At 41.8% G+C, this 19,458-nt stretch overlaps 1 protein-coding gene across 1 annotated transcript in view; it reads left to right on the plus strand.

The window, feature by feature from the left end:
- WDR25 (WD repeat domain 25) overlaps positions 1-19,458 on the plus strand; it is a 97,656-nt gene that overhangs the window by 68,551 nt on the left and 9,647 nt on the right. Inside the window, exon 4 of the mRNA XM_058162709.1 lies at positions 3,548-3,678. Within this exon, the coding sequence (XP_058018692.1) occupies positions 3,548-3,678 (131 nt within the window). The remainder of the gene's footprint in view (positions 1-3,547; positions 3,679-19,458) is intronic.

The following is a 19,458-nucleotide window of genomic DNA, read 5'->3' on the forward strand; positions in this document are numbered from 1 at the left end:
GATTCTTAAGGAGGGGTCTCACCACCGCCTCTTTCAAGGCGGCGGGAAAGACCCTCTCCAACAAAGAAGCATTTATAATTCCCTGGAGCCAGCCTCGTGTCACCTCCCGAGTGGCCAGCACCAACCAGGAGGGACACGGGTCCAGTAAACATGTAGTGGCATGTAACCTCCCCAGCAACCTGTCCATGTCCTTGGGAGCCACAGAATCAAACTCATCCCAAACAACATCAACAAGACGTGTCTCAGTCATCTCATCCGGATCATCACAATCTTGGTCCAAACTATCCTGAAGCTGAGCGATTTTATCATATAGATAACCACTAAACTCCTCAGCACGTCCCTGCAAGGGGTCATCCTGTCCCCCCTGGTGTAGAAGGGAACGGGTCACCCATAACAGGGCAGCCGGGCGGTTATCTGCCGACGCAATGAGGGTGGAAACATAGGAACGTTTCGCAACCCTCAGTGCCACTAGGTAGGCTTTCGAAAAAGACCTAACTAGTGTCCGATCAGCCTCGGAACGGCTGGACCTCCAGGTACTCTCTAGGCGTCTTCTCCGGCGTTTCATCTCTCTCAGCTCCTCAGAGAACCAAGGAGCCAATTGAGATCTGCACCGGGTCAGAGGCCGCAAAGGCACGACATGGTCCAAAGCCCCAGCCACGGCCTGTTCCCAGGCCGCAACTAGTTCTTCAGTCGTGCCGTGGGCAAGATCCTCGGGAAATGGCCCAAGCTCCATCAGGAACCTCTCGGGGTCCATCAGGCGCCTGGGACGGAACCAACGTATTGGTTCCGTCTCCCTGTGGTGGTGAGCGGCGGTCTGAAAGTCTAGGCGGAGGAGAAAATGATCTGTCCATGACACCGGTGTCCTCACTAAATCCCCTAAAACCAAATTATTTAAGATCAAGTCCAGTGTGGACCCCCCGTGTGTGTAGGGCCATCAGTTACTTGATTCAGGTCCAAGGCCGTCATGGAGGCCTGGAACTCCTGAACCGCCGTCGACGACAAGCCGGCCGATGGCAGATTGAAGTCACCCATGACCATAAGTCTGGGGATCTCAATCGCCACCCCGGCAAGCACCTCAAGCAGCTCAGGCAGGACTGTAGTCACGTAGCAAGGAGCCAGGTACGCGATCAACAGACCCATCTGATTCTTATGGCCCCACTTCACAAGAAGGGATTCACAACCGGCTATCTGAGGCACAGTGGCCTCTCTCGGCTCTAGACTCTCTCTCATCACCACCCCGCCACCCCTACCCTGGGCCCTCGGCTGATGGAATGCTCGAAAACCCGGCGGGCACAGTTCAACCAGGGGCACACCCCCTTCTGCGCCCAGCCAGGTCTCCGTAATTCCCATAAAGTCCGCGGACTCCCCCCGAATATGATCACAAATCAGGGGGGCCTTATTAACCACGCACCGGGCATTACACAACATCAGCCGAAGGCCCAGGCCCTGGGGATCCTGACCTTCCGGGGAACGGGTAAGAACTAAGGGACCGGAGCACATTATCGCTTTTACACAGCGAGTCCGAGCTCCCGGAAAACGATACGGCCCCTTGCTTCTCCCATATCTGCCCCTCCCACTTACCGTACAGATGGAACCAACCTCTATGTCTGGAACAAACCCCTCACCCCCCTCCCTCGGACCAGATAAAACGCCATGGACAGACCCTGGGACTGGACTAACCCTCCCCGACGGGTTTTTTTCCCCCCGTCGTTTCCCTCCCCCCCTTAAAAAAATCCTTATTAAAAAACCTATGTACAAAACCCCAAAGATTCTTCTTCCTCGCATGCCACCTCTCTGGGTCCCAAGACCCCTCGTTAAGACAGGCCCTCGATAACCCAGAGGGCCATTCCTGCGAGGCGGGGGAACCTCACAGTCGGAGAAGGTCAGCCGACGAATATTTCATGCAAAAAGATTAAATAACGGTCGGAGAAGAAAGGCGTTCCCTAGCCACTTGATAGTATCGCGGCCTACGGACAAAGTCCGGACAGTCACAAAACCAAGGCCAAGTGGCCGGTAAGGGCAAACAAGATGAAAGTTCAGCTGATGGATTCCGTCCTTTAGTGCCGCCCATAATGGATGCAGCAAAAGTTTTTGCCCACTGGTGCCGCCCATGATCAGGTCCGAGGCCATCCAAAGTTGTTGCCATAAATAAATAAATACCGGGGACAGGAAAAAAGATTTCAGCCGCAGATGTCAAATGATGGTATATATAAGAGTCAGCTAAAGTTCTAAATTCCAAAATGCCTAAGCTATCTGTGTCCAACGCCGCTGGTATCAATGCCGCTGAATATAATACGGCAAACAATCCAGCCGCCGGCCGCTGATAACAAATGCGGCCATAACGCAGACAAAAATGGACCCAGGTGTTACTGATGGTACCGGGCGATACTCCATACCATTCCACACCCCACCGGAATGGGCACCGCCCTCTACCCACAGATGGATGGAATCATAGCAACCATACCGCTGAACATTGCCACTGAAGGATAGAGCGGCAAAATATCCAGCCGCCGATGACATGTGCGGCCGGCAGCAGCAAGCCACGATCCAGCCCGGCCATTCCTAACGAGCGGCGCGCCGCGCCCCTCCAAAATGGCCGGCGCCATCTACCGTTGCCGCCAATGGTATCAACGCCGCTACTGGTATCTAAGCCGCTGATGGTATCACTGCCGCTGTACGATACCGCTGCTGGCCGACACGTCGCACACCCAGCTGGCCGCCGATGTCCAAGCAGCTGCCTCGCCGCGAAACCGCCGTGAAACCGCACACCGGCCCTTTCCCGCGGGCGCCGCTCCGCGCCCAGCCAAAATGGCCACCGGCAATCGTCCGCCGCTCGCCCGCTTCTCCAGCCCCGTTCCTGGCAGCCGAGGGTCTAACAAGACCCAAAGATCTCCTTTCGGCTGCCGGAAAGATGTTCTACGGGGCGGCGGGCCCAGATAGCTTAAAAGCCGCCCCAAGGCATCGCGGCTAGAAAAAAACGCCGACCCACCGCCTGAATGATTCTCAGATCGCCGCCATTTCCGCACATGCGTAGTAGAAGAAAAAGTTGAGTTGACTGGTTGAGTTGACTGGTAAAAATATGCAAGTCAGTTGAACGGGAGCACAGGGTTCATGGGGTACCCTGCATATCCTTTAAGATCAGACAGAATGATTGCAGATCAGCTTTGAAAAGTTTTGGAGTAACTGAAGTGTAGAAACAATGTTTTTTCATATTTTCCTTCTGTCAAATTTTAGATTATAAGATCTTCAGAAGACCAAAACAGTCCTAAAATATTTTGTATAGTGTTTACAAGTAAACAAGTATAGTGTTTACAGAAATAAGAACAGAGGTGACAACATTCAAATAGAGTACCTTCTCTGAAATTTATTCATGTAAAATCCTTCTGTATTATTCAAAAGCCTTGTACCAAAGCCTTTAACAAATGCTCTCATATTTATTTTATCATTATAATTTTCCGTTTGGCTTACAATATGGGAATACTATGTACACTAGTGTAAACTCTTCCAAAAAAAGTCAATCTTGATGTTTCTTCTGTTGTTATTTTAGGAACACAGCTTTTTAGCAGCAAGAATGAATTTCGAATCAGCACCCTGACATTTCATCCTCTTGATCCAAATGTTTTTCTTTGTGGAGGATTCAGTCCAGAAGTTAAAGCCTGGGATATAAGGTCTTCTAAGGTAAAAATAAAATTGAAACCAAAATGATTTGTACTTGCTTTTGATAACCATCCTGGAAATAATAAATGTATGTAGGTAGCTAATGATATTATTTCGGAGAGGATAATTGGCATTTTCTGTTGAAATAGCATGGGATCATGGTTTCTTTTCCATTATTTTTGCACTATGATGTAAAAGGAAACAGCTAATACATTCTCTTTAAAACAAAAACCGAATAAAGAAGAAAAAAGTAGGAGCATGTTTGATATTTTGTATTTAATTTCCTTGTCACTTATTGCTGTGCATATTCTGATAGCTATTAAAAAGTAATTTTCACCTGTAGAAACTGATTTATTAGTAAGGCATCATTTGCTGAAATAAGCAGCAATTTTTGAGTTTTTGAAACTGTCTGCCAGAGGTTTTTTTCCCCTGTTTTTCTGTTCACCTGCAAGAACCTTTAACATTTATTTGTGGATTTCTAATGTTAGAGTCTTGATCTATCATCACAAAGATTGATATCAAAACTCCACTCTGTTTATCTGAGGAAAATTTGATTAAACACAGTAGGACTTACTTCCAAGCAATCATGATAATGATGCACAGTTACAGAACATATAATGTTCAATTTACAGGAAGTAACTACATAGAAGGAGAATATGATAATTAACTATTATTTCATATGGTAAAAGTAAGAGGTTGCATATAAAAGGAAACTGACTAATTACCCAATAATAACTGTCTCTCATTATAATAAGTAAAGGGCAGCGATCAAGTTCTCTAGAGAATAGTCTAAGGCAATTGAATATGATGTAAGTTATTTTAAGAATTAATATTTTGATGCTTTAATATCCATAGAGATATAATCATAAGAAAGAACATGTCTGCTCTAATCACATATTTTGAATATTCTGGCATTTGTCAGCCTTACTAAAATCCACAGTGCTGGTCCCATTGGATTTTCTACCAATATTCAACCTGGAAGTTTCAAAACCCTTTTTCATATGACTTCTGAGTTTTTTTCTATTAATAATAATTTTACATCCTTTTTACATTTAAATCTCTCTTGTCCCAAGTTTTAATATTCTTATAGTATTTTTGATTTAAGGACCTCTTCATCAAAATACTTACAATATGTTTCAATATTTCTGAAATCATTATTTACAGTCAGGTTGATTCTAATGTTATGCAATCCAGGTCACTTGGCAGGATATGTACGTTGAAACATCTTCTTTGTGACCAGTGATATGTTAGGGAGATAAGGATATTTTTTGATAGCAAAACAGATTGAAAAACAGGTATCGGTATGGGAAGTATAGAAAATGGCAACCTTAGTACAAAATACTAGCTAAAATGGTGATAGTTACGTTGGGCCAAGTGTGTCAGCTGTAACTGCATTGAAACCTGGCAACATCTGCTAGAAGATGGATACCCAGTGGAAGGTTACCCTGACCATCACAATCTTGAGCATCTTCAGACAATCAGGAAGCTGAACCATAAAACAAATTCAATGCTCATTGTTTTTCTCCTGCTTTAATTTTAAAATTACTTCCATCCTCAGCAGCCATGATAAAGGGGCCCATGATCTTTCCAGGAAACATAATGTGAATGCTCTGATACTGACTCTCAGCCTGCCACTGTCATGCCTCCCGAAAAATTTGCTGCTATTAATGTTCCAATAGCAAATCTGCTTCACAAATTACAAAAACAGCAGCAACTAGACTACTATGCCCAGGCCCATCAGAGGGGAATTGAGGCCACTCATATTAATCCTCCTCAATAATGAATATTGAACATTGGATCAGAATCTTTTACACTTGTTAGCCTGGTATTACATTCCTGTTGGACTTCTGTGTGGGTACAGTCCTGAAACTGTGCCATGACATCCCATTGGTCGCTTCAAGATTCTGCCCTCGGTGGCCAGAGATTTTTGGTGGCCACATCTCAGAATGATGGTAGAGCAATATGTACCTTCATGCCTTGTTTGCTGTCTATCCAAGGCATTCAGAGGCAGCTAGTTGGAGAATTCCCACCATTAACAACACCATAGAGACCTTGGCAAACTGTATCACTCAACTTTTTCACAGAGCTACCTCTGTCAAAGGAAGCATTCTCACCAAGATGGTTCATTTCATTCCTTGTACAGGCTTACCCACTGACAGAAATGCGACAAATATCTTTTAAAATAACATATTCCAAATATGTTTCAAGTTTCTTTTTATTCTACATGGGTTACCAGAACACCTGATGTCAGACTGGGCTCCACAGTTCACTTCTTGGTTTTGACAGACACTCTGACAGGTTGACATGCAACTTCATCTTTCTCCGGGTCATAATCCACAATCAAATAAGAAAATATGCTTCACTTCCCATTGTCTTGGATGCATCTTGCATACGTTTATCAAGTTCGTGTTCCTTACTTTCTATAATACAGGACATCCCCTTGGTTTTCAGAGGGTCTCTAGGAGATAAAGCAAAAAATAGCTAGATCGTAGTTGAAGGAGGGCAGAACATAAATCTGACTGATCATGGGTTTATACTCAGGTTCTGGCCTTCTCAGTGTTGATAGGAGAAGCAAAGGATTCCTTCTCCTTATTGCATCTGGTATCATTAAGATAACTAATTCCATTCTGGGAAGGATCTGATTGCATTTGTAACCAGTTAACACAGCATTTTGCTGAGGAAGTCACTAAGAATTGCTCAAGTCTGGATTTCACTTGGACAGAGTCTATTGTGGCTTCTGGGACCTCTTGCCAGGATATCTAGGATTCATTTTATCTTGAGGAAGTAATTAGGATGCTTTTGATAATGTCCTCTGCTACTTGTAGCCTAAACCTTTGTCCTCCTGGCTTCTTTATGTGCCCAGACAAGGGTATATTCTCTGGATCTGGAAGATTATCAGTGCCTCTTTTGGGAAGAGGGTGTTTCTGGCAGCTTTGAGCGAGGTTGTGGTACACTTTCTTCTTAGGAGTCCCTCTCTAAATTCAAGCTTCTTTTTTTAGCAAAGGTTGCAGAGACAATGTCAGTGCTTTAAGTTTGGCAAGGTCAAGTAACAAAAGCAGCAGGGATTTCACAAATGGGCTTTATTTTATAAAGCCCATTTGTAATCATCTATTACAATGTCCTTCCTGTTGAAGACTACTTCAGCTTCAATTGCAACAATACAGGAGCACACAATAGATTTAAGCTTAATGTTAACCGCTCCAATCTTGAATGCAGAAAATATGACTTCAGTAACAGAGTTGTTAATGCTTGGAATAAACTACCTGACTCTGTGGTCTCTTCCCAAAATCCCCAAAGCTTCAACCAAAAACTGTCTACTATTGACCTCACCCCATTTCTAAGAGGTCTGTAAGGGGCGTGCATAAGAGCACAAGTGTGCCTACCGTTCCTGTCCTATTGTTTCCTTTCGTTATATCCAATTAATATAGTTATTACATACTTATACCTATATATATGCTTTTATATTGTATAGTTATTTCATGCTTATGCTTATATATATTGTGTGACAAAATAAATAAAATAAATAAAATTTTTGTGAGCAAAATAATAGAACCTTGGAGATCTGTTGGAGTTTCTCTTCACCACGTTCTTATACTTAACAAAAACAACATGTGATTATTTTCAGTTTCTTTCTCTCACTTTTCTCTTTCTCAAGATTGAGTCGCCATTTTCCTCTCTTAATGGTTTATTCTTCCTCCCCAAAGACAGTTCTTCATTCTTCAGATTAACTGTAGAGTGCCCTAGATGAAATGTCATCCTTATCAGTCAGGATTTAGGATTTGTGGGTGCATTAGTGAATTATATTTGTTAAGATCTGGATGGGAGGTAGTACGTCTGTCCTGGTCCTGTTAAATATATCAGTACCATGAACCGGGTATCTTTTTGGGACTGGAATTTGGGGGCACTGTTCTACAGTAGTTCCAGACTTTCTTTAATGGCTGGATCTAGTCAGAAATAGTAAAGAAAAAGGGGGTTGATTCAGTGGCTGCTACTTGTTTAATACCTGCATGAAACTGCTAGGTGAGATCATCTGTCAACTTGGGATGCAGTACCATCAGTATCTCCTTGATATCCAACTTTGCATTACTATTTTGAGATGCACGGGTGAGATAGATGAGATCTTATCCTAGCATCTGGAGGCTGTGAAGATCTGGATGGGACAGAACAGCTTAAAACAGAATGCTTGCAAGATGGAGTTACTGTTTTGTCCTTCAGGATGCTTGAGAACTTCCAGTAGCGACACTTGTTGGGGAAGCGTTTATCCCTCTAGAAGTAGGTCTATGACTTGAGGTTCCTTCTGTCTCCTGTTTGAACAAGGGATATGCATGTAGATGTCCATGTTTTGATTGAAAACATAATAGATCATCCTTTCACCCTGTACAGTAGGTACACGGAATTAAACTGTTTACCTATATTTAAATTATATTAAATTAAATAGATTATAGTTTTGAAATAAAAGAAACGGTCACTAGTCTATATGTAAACAACAGGCATATACTGTGTATGTATCCATGCATTTATACCTACACATATGCAAGCACTCAATTCTTATCTTTTCCCTTTTTTCCACTTTTCCAATAATGTCTGTTCTTTGTTGTACTTAATTTAATTCTTGACGGTGAGCGAAGTTCCTGTGCTTAGAATGTTCGTATTTAGGGAAGCAAATAGCAGTGACTGGCTAATTCTTTTTTCTTAATATCCTTGCAAAATTTCAATAGATGCAATTAAAGCAAAATAATAACAGCAAGGGAAGTAATGGCTAGTTTATGCTTTGGATTGATTTATGGTGTTATTAGTTAGGTGAGAGTGTTACATTTTATTCTCTTCCAGCCCAGTTAGCCAGCTATAGGACACTAATAGCACCATATAGACATATACAGAGCAGAAAGGCTGTGCAGCTTTATGCTTGCCTAGAATTTGGCAGAAGACATCATGGTGGTGCAGTGGTTAGAATGCAGTAGTGCAGGATACTTCTGCTGCCTGCAATTTGGCAATTCAAATCTCACCAGGCTCAAGGTTGACTCAGCCTTCAATCCTTCTGAGGTTGGTAAAATAAGGACCCAGATTGTTGGGGACAATATGCTGACTCTGTAAACGGCTTAGAGAGGGCTGTAAAGCACTGTGAAGCAGTATATAAGTCTAAGTGCTATTGCTATTCTTCTTTTTGGCTGCACATCATCCCAGGCATCCTACACCAGAGTGCCGAAGAGGACAGAGAAATGCCTGTGTTCCTCAAGCTTTGCAGCCTGGTCATTAACACATTTAAGTCACATGTATTGTAGCAAAGTATGAATCAGCTGACATTTTTCATAAAATCTATTTTTTGGATTCTGCTTTTCCATTAAAAAATACTTAGTTTTGCTTTGCTGTAAGTTGGCACAGCCCTCTTTCTTTTCACATACTCCTCCTATGTTTCCGTTGTAGCCTAATAACAATTTCTATGAAAGTTGCAAAATGCTAAAATAACAAGCTTTTTTCACTTTCCTCCCCCTCTTCCTCTTGAAAAATGTATTTGACTAGTCATAAATCACTAGACCTAAATTACTGCAGCTCTCTGTGTATGATATTTCAATATACATCTATTTTCAGATTTCATTAGTTTTTCCGGTTACATTAAGCCTGATTGTGCAGACCAGGAAGCACAGTTTCCCTCTTTTCTTTTTCCATTTTCATATCTTTACAGTCATATCTGGAATGGGAGGAAAAAATGTTCTGCCTGGCATTTCATAATTGGGAGGCCATAATGTATTGAATTTACCCTTAATTTGAAAAGTGTTGGCTGGTGACCTTCCAGTTGCTTTGCAATGCATATTCAGAGTGCCTTATCCTATAATATATGCATTTTAGGTAGTGCTTTCTCATTCTGAAGGATCCATGAAATATTTTTTTGTTATTTACATGCCAAAGCTTTGATCCTGTTTTCCCTTAAATTGGATTTTAAGCCTTTCTGTTTGCCATTCAAGTCAGAAAAGCTGCTGACAACTCTTTGAGTCTATATGAATTTTTTAAAACCCATCTCTCCTTTTTTTTCCAGATGAACAAGCAATTTGCCAGTCCTTGGTTTTTGTTTACTTTAATTTACTAGAAAAATCATTTACCCTGTGATTCCTCAAGGTGAAATTGAGAAGTTCATGAGAACACTAAGTTTAATAAAGAGAATATGCCTAGTCCTTATCATAGGTGAAGACATGCTTGAAAGTTTCTGGCTAATTCCTACTGATAATCCTAGAATATGGGTGGAATAAAATAATAAAATTCAGAGTTAATGTGGTAACATTTTTCCTTTTTCTTAATGAAAAACTTCATACCAGTTTGATTAAAATGTTAGGATACCTAATTGTGGCCAATTCATATTTCTTGCTGACTTTATCTGGCATTATTCAACATTTGTACTGAGCAGTCTCCTTATTTTAAGGACAAAAGCCCAGAAGTTTGTTTTTCTAAATGAAATATACCCATTTGCATTGATTTTGTTGGCCAGTCAGACCATTTTTGTCCAATAATAGTAGATAAAAACGTATTTTGAGACCTCCCTTGAGCCTAATAGTGTGGTTTAGTATCACATACATAAATTCAAATCTCCAACTATACTTTGTCCTGATCATAACTTTTAGAAGAGAGCACATTTACTTTTAAACTAGTTGATTTAGATATTATACATAAATTAATTTAATTAAAGATAAAAGGGGATAGTATCACTCTTTGCCTCTAGAATGACTACAAGGAGTTAAAAAAAATATTACAGACTTACAAATAAAGGCTCCTTCATTTCTTCCCTATGGAATATATGCTTGTCAGAGAGAAGGCAAGGCAATAATTCAAGGGTAGTGAAGTGATACTGATGGACTCCAGCCACAATCATAAATTTATTTGAAAACAAATTTCCTGACATTTACTGAATTCTCAAGTTTACCTGGGTTTGTTTGTTTGTTTGGATGATGGACACTCTTCCAAACAATAAAGTAGTAGCATAAAATGTTACCCATTATCTCTATTTTCTGAGGAAGATTTGTGGCCTATTGTGGCCTTAGAGACCTTCTTGTAAATAAAGACGATGCCAAAAGCTGGTGTTTGTCTTTCCAGCACTTTTTTTTTAATTCAGAAGAAGCAAAATGCTGCTGTGTTCCTTCCCAATCCCTTGAAGTTGACAGATGAACAGCACAATAATAGTGCTTTGAGTTCAGCTTTTTCATTTGTTCATAACGTTGAAAGTTCCTCAACAGCTTTCATGTGCCTGAATGATCTTTTATGGTTATATGGTTAGCAGTTGTGTGATCAGACAGGTGTAAGATCTGTTTGCCTTGGAAAGATTAACCAGCACCCATTTTAGCAGAAACCAGGATCAGATAAACAAGAATAATCAAAGAAGAAGAAGAAAAAAACTTCATTCAAAACAACAACAACAATCAGGAAGAAACAGTAATCTAATCAAAGTGAGTAGAACAAGCTATCACATATAAACAGTAAGCAAACTCTACTTCCCCATGCATTGATGCTGGTACCTAGCCTACAGAAAGGGAAGCAAGCTCAGAGAACAGTAATTATGAACTTAACAGTTATCCATCCTTAGATCCATTAGCAAAGTTGTAGGAATCTGTGGGCTACATGTGACTCTGAGATATCTTTTCTACAATCCTTGGAATAGCAACATGTTCCTAACATGAAATTTGGCACCAAATGACAGTTTGACAAGATTTTTCATGATTTTCATGACAATAAAGTGCGTCTCTTCTCCTTCAGATGAATAACAGTTATTGTCATTTATAACAGCATATCCAGAGCTCCTAGAAGGAGAGATGTATCTATCATCAAGGCAACAGAATAATTATTCTTTGTCCTTTAGAGTAACTGTAACTTTGGCTTCATCACTATGATAAACTTCACTTGGATGAATTTCTGTATGCTGCCAGGATTTTTGACTGCCTTATTGTCTTTTCCAGATTGGATGCAGCCAATTAGCCCCAACATGGAATTACATTTCTGTTTATTACATTTAACATTTCAGTAGATATAGTTGCCTTTGAAGTGATTTCATTTATTACATTTAACATTTCAGTAGATAAAGTTGCCTTTGAAGTGATTTCACTTATAAATGGTTTTGATATATTAGAAGGCATTTTTCTGGATAAAATATCCCATGTGTTTGTCTCATTTAAACATTTTTTTTGTTGCCACAGGCTATGCACATGCTGTAAAGTTAAAAAAGATTGCAAACCATCTTAACTTATTTAAGATTCTTCAGAGAGAGACTTAGTCAGTAATAGAGCTTGCTTTGCACATAGACCAGGGATCTCAAACTCAAATTGTCTCAAATGCCATATTAATGCCATATTAGTTTGTTAGCCTGAAGGCTGCAACTATGAAGTTCTATTCTTATATTGATTCAAAATCTCTAGTGAGTCAAACATGGAGAAAATGAAAAATATAATAATGTTATTAAACATACATCTATTAAATAAGCTATTTTTAATTGCAAAACACTACTTGTGAATAAGAGCTGCGTTATCGCCATTTCACTTTGACCATTTGGCTGGCAGTGTTTTCTACTAGCTAAAACACCATCTTATGTACTGTATGTGTGGGTGGGTGTATTTCAAGATCATATCTAGAACAACAGCATCTAAGAAACCTGTTCTAGAACTGTCTAAATCTTCTTTGCTTGCTTGTCTCAGCATCATTTATGAGCAGCCAAGGAGAAGGTCCAGGCGTGGCTGTCTCTGTTGGACAAGGAATGGGAAAGATAGTGCCAAGCAAGCAAGATTTGTTTTTTAACACAAAGACAGCAGAGAGCCACTCCTGGACTTCCTCCTTGGCTGCTGCCTCCTCTTCCCCCTTGGTCAGGCCCTGTCTGCTCTGTCCTACCTGGGTCTCCTTGTCTTTTCAACCCAGAGACTTGGTGCAGTCTTAGTGCTGCTTGCTTGCAAGAAGTCTCAGGGTTCTGACAATGTAGCCTGGCCTGCCAGGAACTACTTTTCCTGGGAAATCTGCTGAGGTAAACTGAAGTGACACCCCCTGCTTTTGTTCTTCCAGGAGAATTTCCCATGGCCCCCTCAGGGACCCGTCCTTTTCATCAGTATAGGTGCCTCCAAAATACTGTGAGTCTCAGAAAATTACTTGCAACCCACAGGCCACATGATGGAGAGTCCTTATTAGACAGGTTTTTTTTATTTTATTTTTTTTATTGAAAGAGTTTTAAAAAACAAAAACATTTTTCCCCCTTTTTTCCCCCCTCCCTCCCAAAAAACAACAACAAACCCCTTTGCTTCCGGGTCAATCACAAGGTATTGTTATACATAAACCAAACATAGAATAAAATTTTCCTTCCAATCCAAATAACCACATCCAAAGCTTTTCATCTCCCAACCCCTCCCATTACATAAAATAACTTTCTAATTATTCAAAGGCAATCTGATATTTCTTAATCTGATATCTGTTTTGTAGATAATCAATCCATTTTTCCATTCAATTAATTATCTTTCCTGCGTATTGCTTTTTAAATACGCTGAGATTTTAGCCATCTCAGCCAAATTAATAACTTTTAATATCCATTCTTCTATTGTAGGTATCTCTTCTTTCTTCCAGTATTGTCCAATCAACAGTCTTGCTGCTGTTATTAAATTCAGAATCAATTTAGTCTCAATCCCTGTACAATCCGTTATAATTCCCAAAAGGAAAAATTGTGGCAGGAACTTTATCTTCTTCTTCAGTACATTTTGAATAATCCACCAAATTCTTATCCAAAAGACCTTAATTTTCTTGCAAGTCCACGAAATAAGAAAAATATGTAGCGTCATCACAATCACACCTCCAACATTTCGCTTGGATATTAGGATACATACGTGATAATTTTTTGGGATCTAAGTGCCATCTATAAAACATCTTATAAAAATTTTCCCTTAAATTCTGTGCTTGTGTAAACTTAACATTTCTAACCCAAATTTTCTCCCATGTTTCCAACATTATTGGTTCCTGAATATTTTATTAGACAGTTTTTAATTCAGTCCCGGGCAAGTCCACAAAAGTCTGGAGAAGAGCATCTGAAATTTTGGGAAAATGTAGCTAAAAGAACCAATCCTTGGTCTGTAAGTTAGTTTATGTGTTTCCAAGATTGTGTAACAGCTTGTCCAAAAAATAAAAGATAAAAAAAAGTGTGTGTGGCCTATATACTAACAAACAAATCCTCTTCTTTTTTAATTTCATTGGTACCCTTATTCACATTGTGAGTGATGTTTTCTTTCTATCTTTTTATTTTTGGCCTCCCTTATTCTAGGATTTGCAGTTGCTACTGCTTTACTTCTTTTTTTCCTCACCTTTATGTTCTCTCTACAGCTAATTAGCTTCTGTCACTTCACTTGCTTGTCTAGCATTCTCTGCAGTTTCATGCTTTTTCCCATCTGATCTTTCTAACTTCTCTCCTTTCCAAAGACGCCTGTTGCCAAGCAACAATTTCCTGTACAGTGTGTTTATTGGAGTGGTCCCTTTCAATCAGAAATCTACAAATTCTTTGTGCAGCTTGTAATCATTCAAAAATTTTATGGCAAGTTGTTGATATGAGATGTTCCTTCCATCTCATGGAGGGCTGCATCAGGGTTGTGTTTGACTTCAGGGGGCCAAGATGGGTGTGGCCAGGGTGAGCATGGCCACTATGATTTCACTTGTGTTGGGGGGCACCTGTGATGGTCCGAGCGCTCTGCCAGTGAAAACAGGCTCCCAAGCTCCGTTTTCAGCTGCGATGGCCTGCAACCTTCTGCCAGCAAAAACGGAGTTCGGGAGAGCCACAGGCAACCCTCACAAGCTCCTTTTTCACTGGCAAGGCACTGGCTGGTCCTTTACTGTTTCCAGAATGGCCCCATGGGCCAGATGTAAACACCCTGTTAGTCAAATCCAGCCCCAGGCCATATGATGGAGAGTCCTTATTAGACAGTTTTTATTTTAAGTTTTAAAAACAAAAACATTTTCCCCTTTTTCCCCTCCCAAAAAACCAACCCCTCCTCCCCCGGCTTCCCGGGTCAATCCTTATACATAAACCAAACATAGAATAAAATTTTCCTTCCAATCCAAATAACCACATCCAAAGCTTTTCATCTCCCAACCCCTCCCATTACATAAAATAACTTTCTAATTATTCAAAGGCAATCTGATATTTCTTAATCTGATATCTGTTTTGTAGATAATCAATCCATTTTTTCCATTCAATTAAATATCTTTCCTGCGTATTGTCTTTTAAAAACGCTGAGATTTTAGCCATCTCAGCCAAATTAATAACTTTCAATATCCATTCTTCTATTGTAGGTATCTCTTCTTTCTTCCAGTATTGTCCAATCAACAGTCTTGCTGCTGTTATTAAATTCAGAATCAATTTAGTCTCAATCCCTGTACAATCCGTTATAATTCCCAAAAGGAAAAATTGTGGCAGGAACTTTATCTTCTTCTTCAGTACATTTTGAATAATCCACCAAATTCTTATCCAAAAGACCTTAATTTTCTTGCAAGTCCACCAAATATGAAAATATGTAGCGTCATCACAATCACACCTCCAACATTTCGCTTGGATATTAGGATACATACGTGATAATTTTTTGGGATCTAAGTGCCATCTATAAAACATCTTATAAAAATTTTCCCTTAAATTCTGTGCTTGTGTAAACTTAACATTTCTAACCCAAATTTTCTCCCATGTTTCCAACATTATTGGTTCCTGAATATTTTATTAGACAGTTTTTAATTCAGTCCCGGGCAAGTCCACAAAAGTCTGGAGAAGAGCATCTGAAATTTTGGGAAAATGTAGCTAAAAGAACCAATCCTTGGTCTGTAAGTTAGTTTATGTGTTTCCAAGATTGTGTAACAGCTTGTCCAAAAAATAAAAGATAAAAAAAAGTGTGTGTGGCCTATATACTAACAAACAAATCCTCTTCTTTTTTAATTTCATTGGTACCCTTATTCACATTGTGAGTGATGTTTTCTTTCTATCTTTTATTTTTGGCCTCCCTTATTCTAGGATTTGCGGTTGCTACTGCTTTACTTCTTTTTTTCCTCACCTTTATGTTCTCTCTACAGCTAATTAGCTTCTGTCACTTCACTTGCTTGTCTAGCATTCTCTGCAGTTTCATGCTTTTTCCCATCTGATCTTTCTAACTTCTCTCCTTTCCAAAGACGCCTGTTGCCAAGCAACAATTTCCTGTACAGTGTGTTTATTGGAGTGGTCCCTTTCAATCAGAAATCTACAAATTCTTTGTGCAGCTTGTAATCATTCAAAAATTTTATGGCAAGTTGTTGATATGAGATGTTCCTTCCATCTCATGGAGGGCTGCATCAGGGTTGTGTTTGACTTCGGGGGGCCAAGATGGGTGTGGCCAGGGTGAGCAAGGCCACTATGATTTCACTTGTGTTGGGGGGCACCTGTGGTGGCCTGAGCGCTCTGCCAGTGAAAACAGGCTCCCAAGCTCCGTTTTTGGCTGGGATGGCCTCCTGCAACCTTCTGCCAGGGAAAATGGAGTTCGGGAGAGCCACAGGCAACCCTCACAAGCTCCTTTTTCACTGGCAAGGCACTGCGGGCTGGTCCTTTACTGTTTCCAGAATGGCCCCATGGGTCAGATGTAAACACCCTGTTAGTCAAATCCAGCCCCAGGACTTGAGTTTGAGACCCCTGCTCTAGAGACTTACATAAGTTGATTTATATCTCTGGACAGTGGTTTAATGATCTGGTATTAGGAGATTTAGTGACGATACTTGTGTCATGGTCAGATCATTTTCTCCTCCGCCTAGACTTTCAGACCGCTGCTCACCACCGCAGGGAGATGGAACCAATGCGTTGGTTCCATCCCAGGTGCCTGATGGACCCCGAGAGGTTCCTGACGGAGCTTGGGCCGTTCCCTGAGGATCTTGCCCACGGCACAACCGAAGAACTAGTTGCGGCCTGGGAACAGGCCGTGGCTGGGGCTTTGGACCGTGTTGTGCCTTTCCTGCTTCTGACCCAGCACAGATCTCAATTGGCTCCTTGGTTCTCTGAGGAGCTGAGAGAGATGAAACGCTAGAGAAGACGCCTAGAGAGTACCTGGAGGTCCAGCCGTTCCGAGGCTGATCGGACACTAGTTAGGTCTTTTTCGAAGACCTATCTAGTGGCACTGAGGGAGGTGAAACGTTCCTACGTTTCCATTCTCATTGCGTCGGCAGATAACCGCCCGGCCGCCCTGTTTCGGGTGACCCACTCTCTCCTACATCAGGAGGAGCGGGATGACCCCTTGCAGGGACGTGCCGAGGAGTTTAGTGGTTATCTGTACGATAAAATCGCTCAGCTTCGGGATAGTTTGGACCAAAATTGCGATGATCCGGGTGAGATGACGGAGACGTGTCTTGTTGATGTTGTTTGGGATGAGTTTGATTCTGTGGCTCTCGAGGACGTGGACAGGTTACTGGGGAGGTTACATGCCACTACATGTTTACTGGACCCGTATCCCTCCTGGCTGGTGCTGGCCACTCAGGAGGTGACACGAGGCTGGCTCCGGGGAATTATAAATGCTTCATTGTTGGAAGGGGTTTTCCCGACCGCCTTGGAAGAGGCGGTGGTGAGACCCCTCCTCAAGAAGCCTTCCCTGGACCCAGCTATTTTGGGTAATTATCGTCCAGTATCCAACCTTCGCTTTGTGGTGAAGCTTGTAGAGAGTGTGGTGGCATGGCAGCTTCCCCGGTACCTGGATGAAGCTGTCTATCTAGACCCGTTCCAGTCCGGCTTCTGGTCCGGATATAGCACGGAGACAGCTTTGGTCGCGTTGGTGGATGACCTCTGGAGGGCCAGGGATAGGGGTTGTTCCTCTGCCCTGGTCCTGTTAGATCTCTCAGCAGCTTTTGATACCATCGACCATGGTATCCTGCTGCACCGGTTGGAGAGTTTGGGAGTGGGAGGCACCGTTTATCGGTGGTTCTCCTCCTATCTCTCTGACCGGTCGCAGACGGTGTTGACAGAGGGCAGAGATCGACCGCGAGGCGCCTTACTTGTGGGGTGCCTCAGGGGTCGATTCTCTCGCCTCTCCTGTTCAACATCTATATGAAGCCGTTGGGTGAGGTCATCAGTGGCTTTGGGGTGAGTTACCAGCTGTATGCTGATGATACTCAGCTGTACTTTTCCACCCCGGGCCACCCCAACGAAGCCGTCGAAGTGCTGTCCCGGTGCCTGGAAGCCGTACGGGTCTGGATGGGGAGAAACAGACTCAGGCTCAATCCATCCAAGACGGAGTGGCTGTGGATGCTGGCACCCCGGTACAGTCAGCTGTAACCGCGGCTGACTGTTGGGGGCAAGTCATTGGCCCCCACAGAAAGGGTGCGCAACTTGGGCGTTCTCCTGGATGGACGGCTGTCGTTTGAAGACCAGTTGGCGGCAGTCTCCAGGAGAGCTTTTTACCAGGTCCGCCTGGTTTGCCAGTTGCGCCCCTTCCTTGACCGGGATGCCTTATGCACGGTCACTCACGCTCTTGTCACTTCTCGTCTGGATTATTGCAATGCTCTCTACATGGGGCTACCCCTGAAGTGCACTCGGAGGCTTCAGTTAATCCAGAATGCAGCTGCGCGGGCGATTGAGGGAGCCACACGTTGCTCCCAGGTAACACCGCTCCTGCGCAGTCTGCACTGGCTACCTGTGGTCTTTCGGGTGCGCTTCAAGGTGTTGGTTACCACCTTTAAAGCGCTCCATGGCTTAGGACCCGGGTACTTACGGGACTGCCTGCTGTTACCTTATGCCTCCCACCGACCCGTACGCTCACACAGAGAGGGTCTTCTTAGGGTGCCGTCCGCCAAGCAATGTCGGCTGGCGGCCCCCAGGGGAAGGGCCTTCTCTGTTGGAGCACCTACCCTCTGGAATGAACTTCCCCCTGGTTTGCGTCAATTACCTGACCTTCGGACTTTTCGCCATGAATTGAAAACGTACTTATTTATCCAAGCGGGAGTGGCTTAATTTTTTAAATTTTTTGAATTTTAATAATTTTAACTGGGGTATTTTATTTATGGGTCAAATTTGACGGTTTTAATTTTCGGCCATTTATAGAATAGGTTATTTTAACTGTGGTTTTAATTTGTATATTGTACTGTTTTAATCTGGCTGTACACCGCCCTGAGTCCTTCGGGAGAAGGGCGGTATAAAAATCTAAATAATAAATAATAAATAAATAATAAATAAGTTCCTTCATGGTGGAGTTTTTACTACCAAATCTTGCCCCAGTTGTAAATTCGTCTGTTTATGTTAGTAATGTGACTTAGTGGAACATAGGGACAATATAGATATACAGATAGTCCTCGACCTATGACCACATTGGGCTCAAAATTTATGTTGCTAAACTAAACAATTGTTAAAGATAATTTTGTCTCATTTTACAACTTTTCTTGCCACAGTTGTTAAGTGAATCACTGCCGTTGTTAAGTTACTAACAAGGTTGTTCAATGAATGGTTTCCCCACTGACTTTATTTGTCAGAAGGTTGCAAAAGGTGATTACATAACCCCAGGATACTGCAAAAATAATAAATACATGTCAGTTGCCAAGCATCCAAATTTTGATCACGTGACCATGGGAATGCTGCAATGGTCATAAGTGTTAAAAATGGTCATAGTCACTTTTTTCAGTGCTGTTGTAACTTTGAACAGTCACTAAATGAACTGTTCTATTTCAAGGACTACCTATATATATATATATATTTATATAGATACGACATGTCCTCTGAATGGCATTAGAACTCAATCCTCCCATTTTATACCATATCCATCAGCTAAGAGACAGTGTTTCTTTACATTTCTTTGAGTGGCAGGTTTCATT

This window comes from Ahaetulla prasina, chromosome 1 (genome assembly GCF_028640845.1).
Source record: "Ahaetulla prasina isolate Xishuangbanna chromosome 1, ASM2864084v1, whole genome shotgun sequence".
Lineage (NCBI taxonomy): Eukaryota > Metazoa > Chordata > Lepidosauria > Squamata > Colubridae > Ahaetulla > Ahaetulla prasina.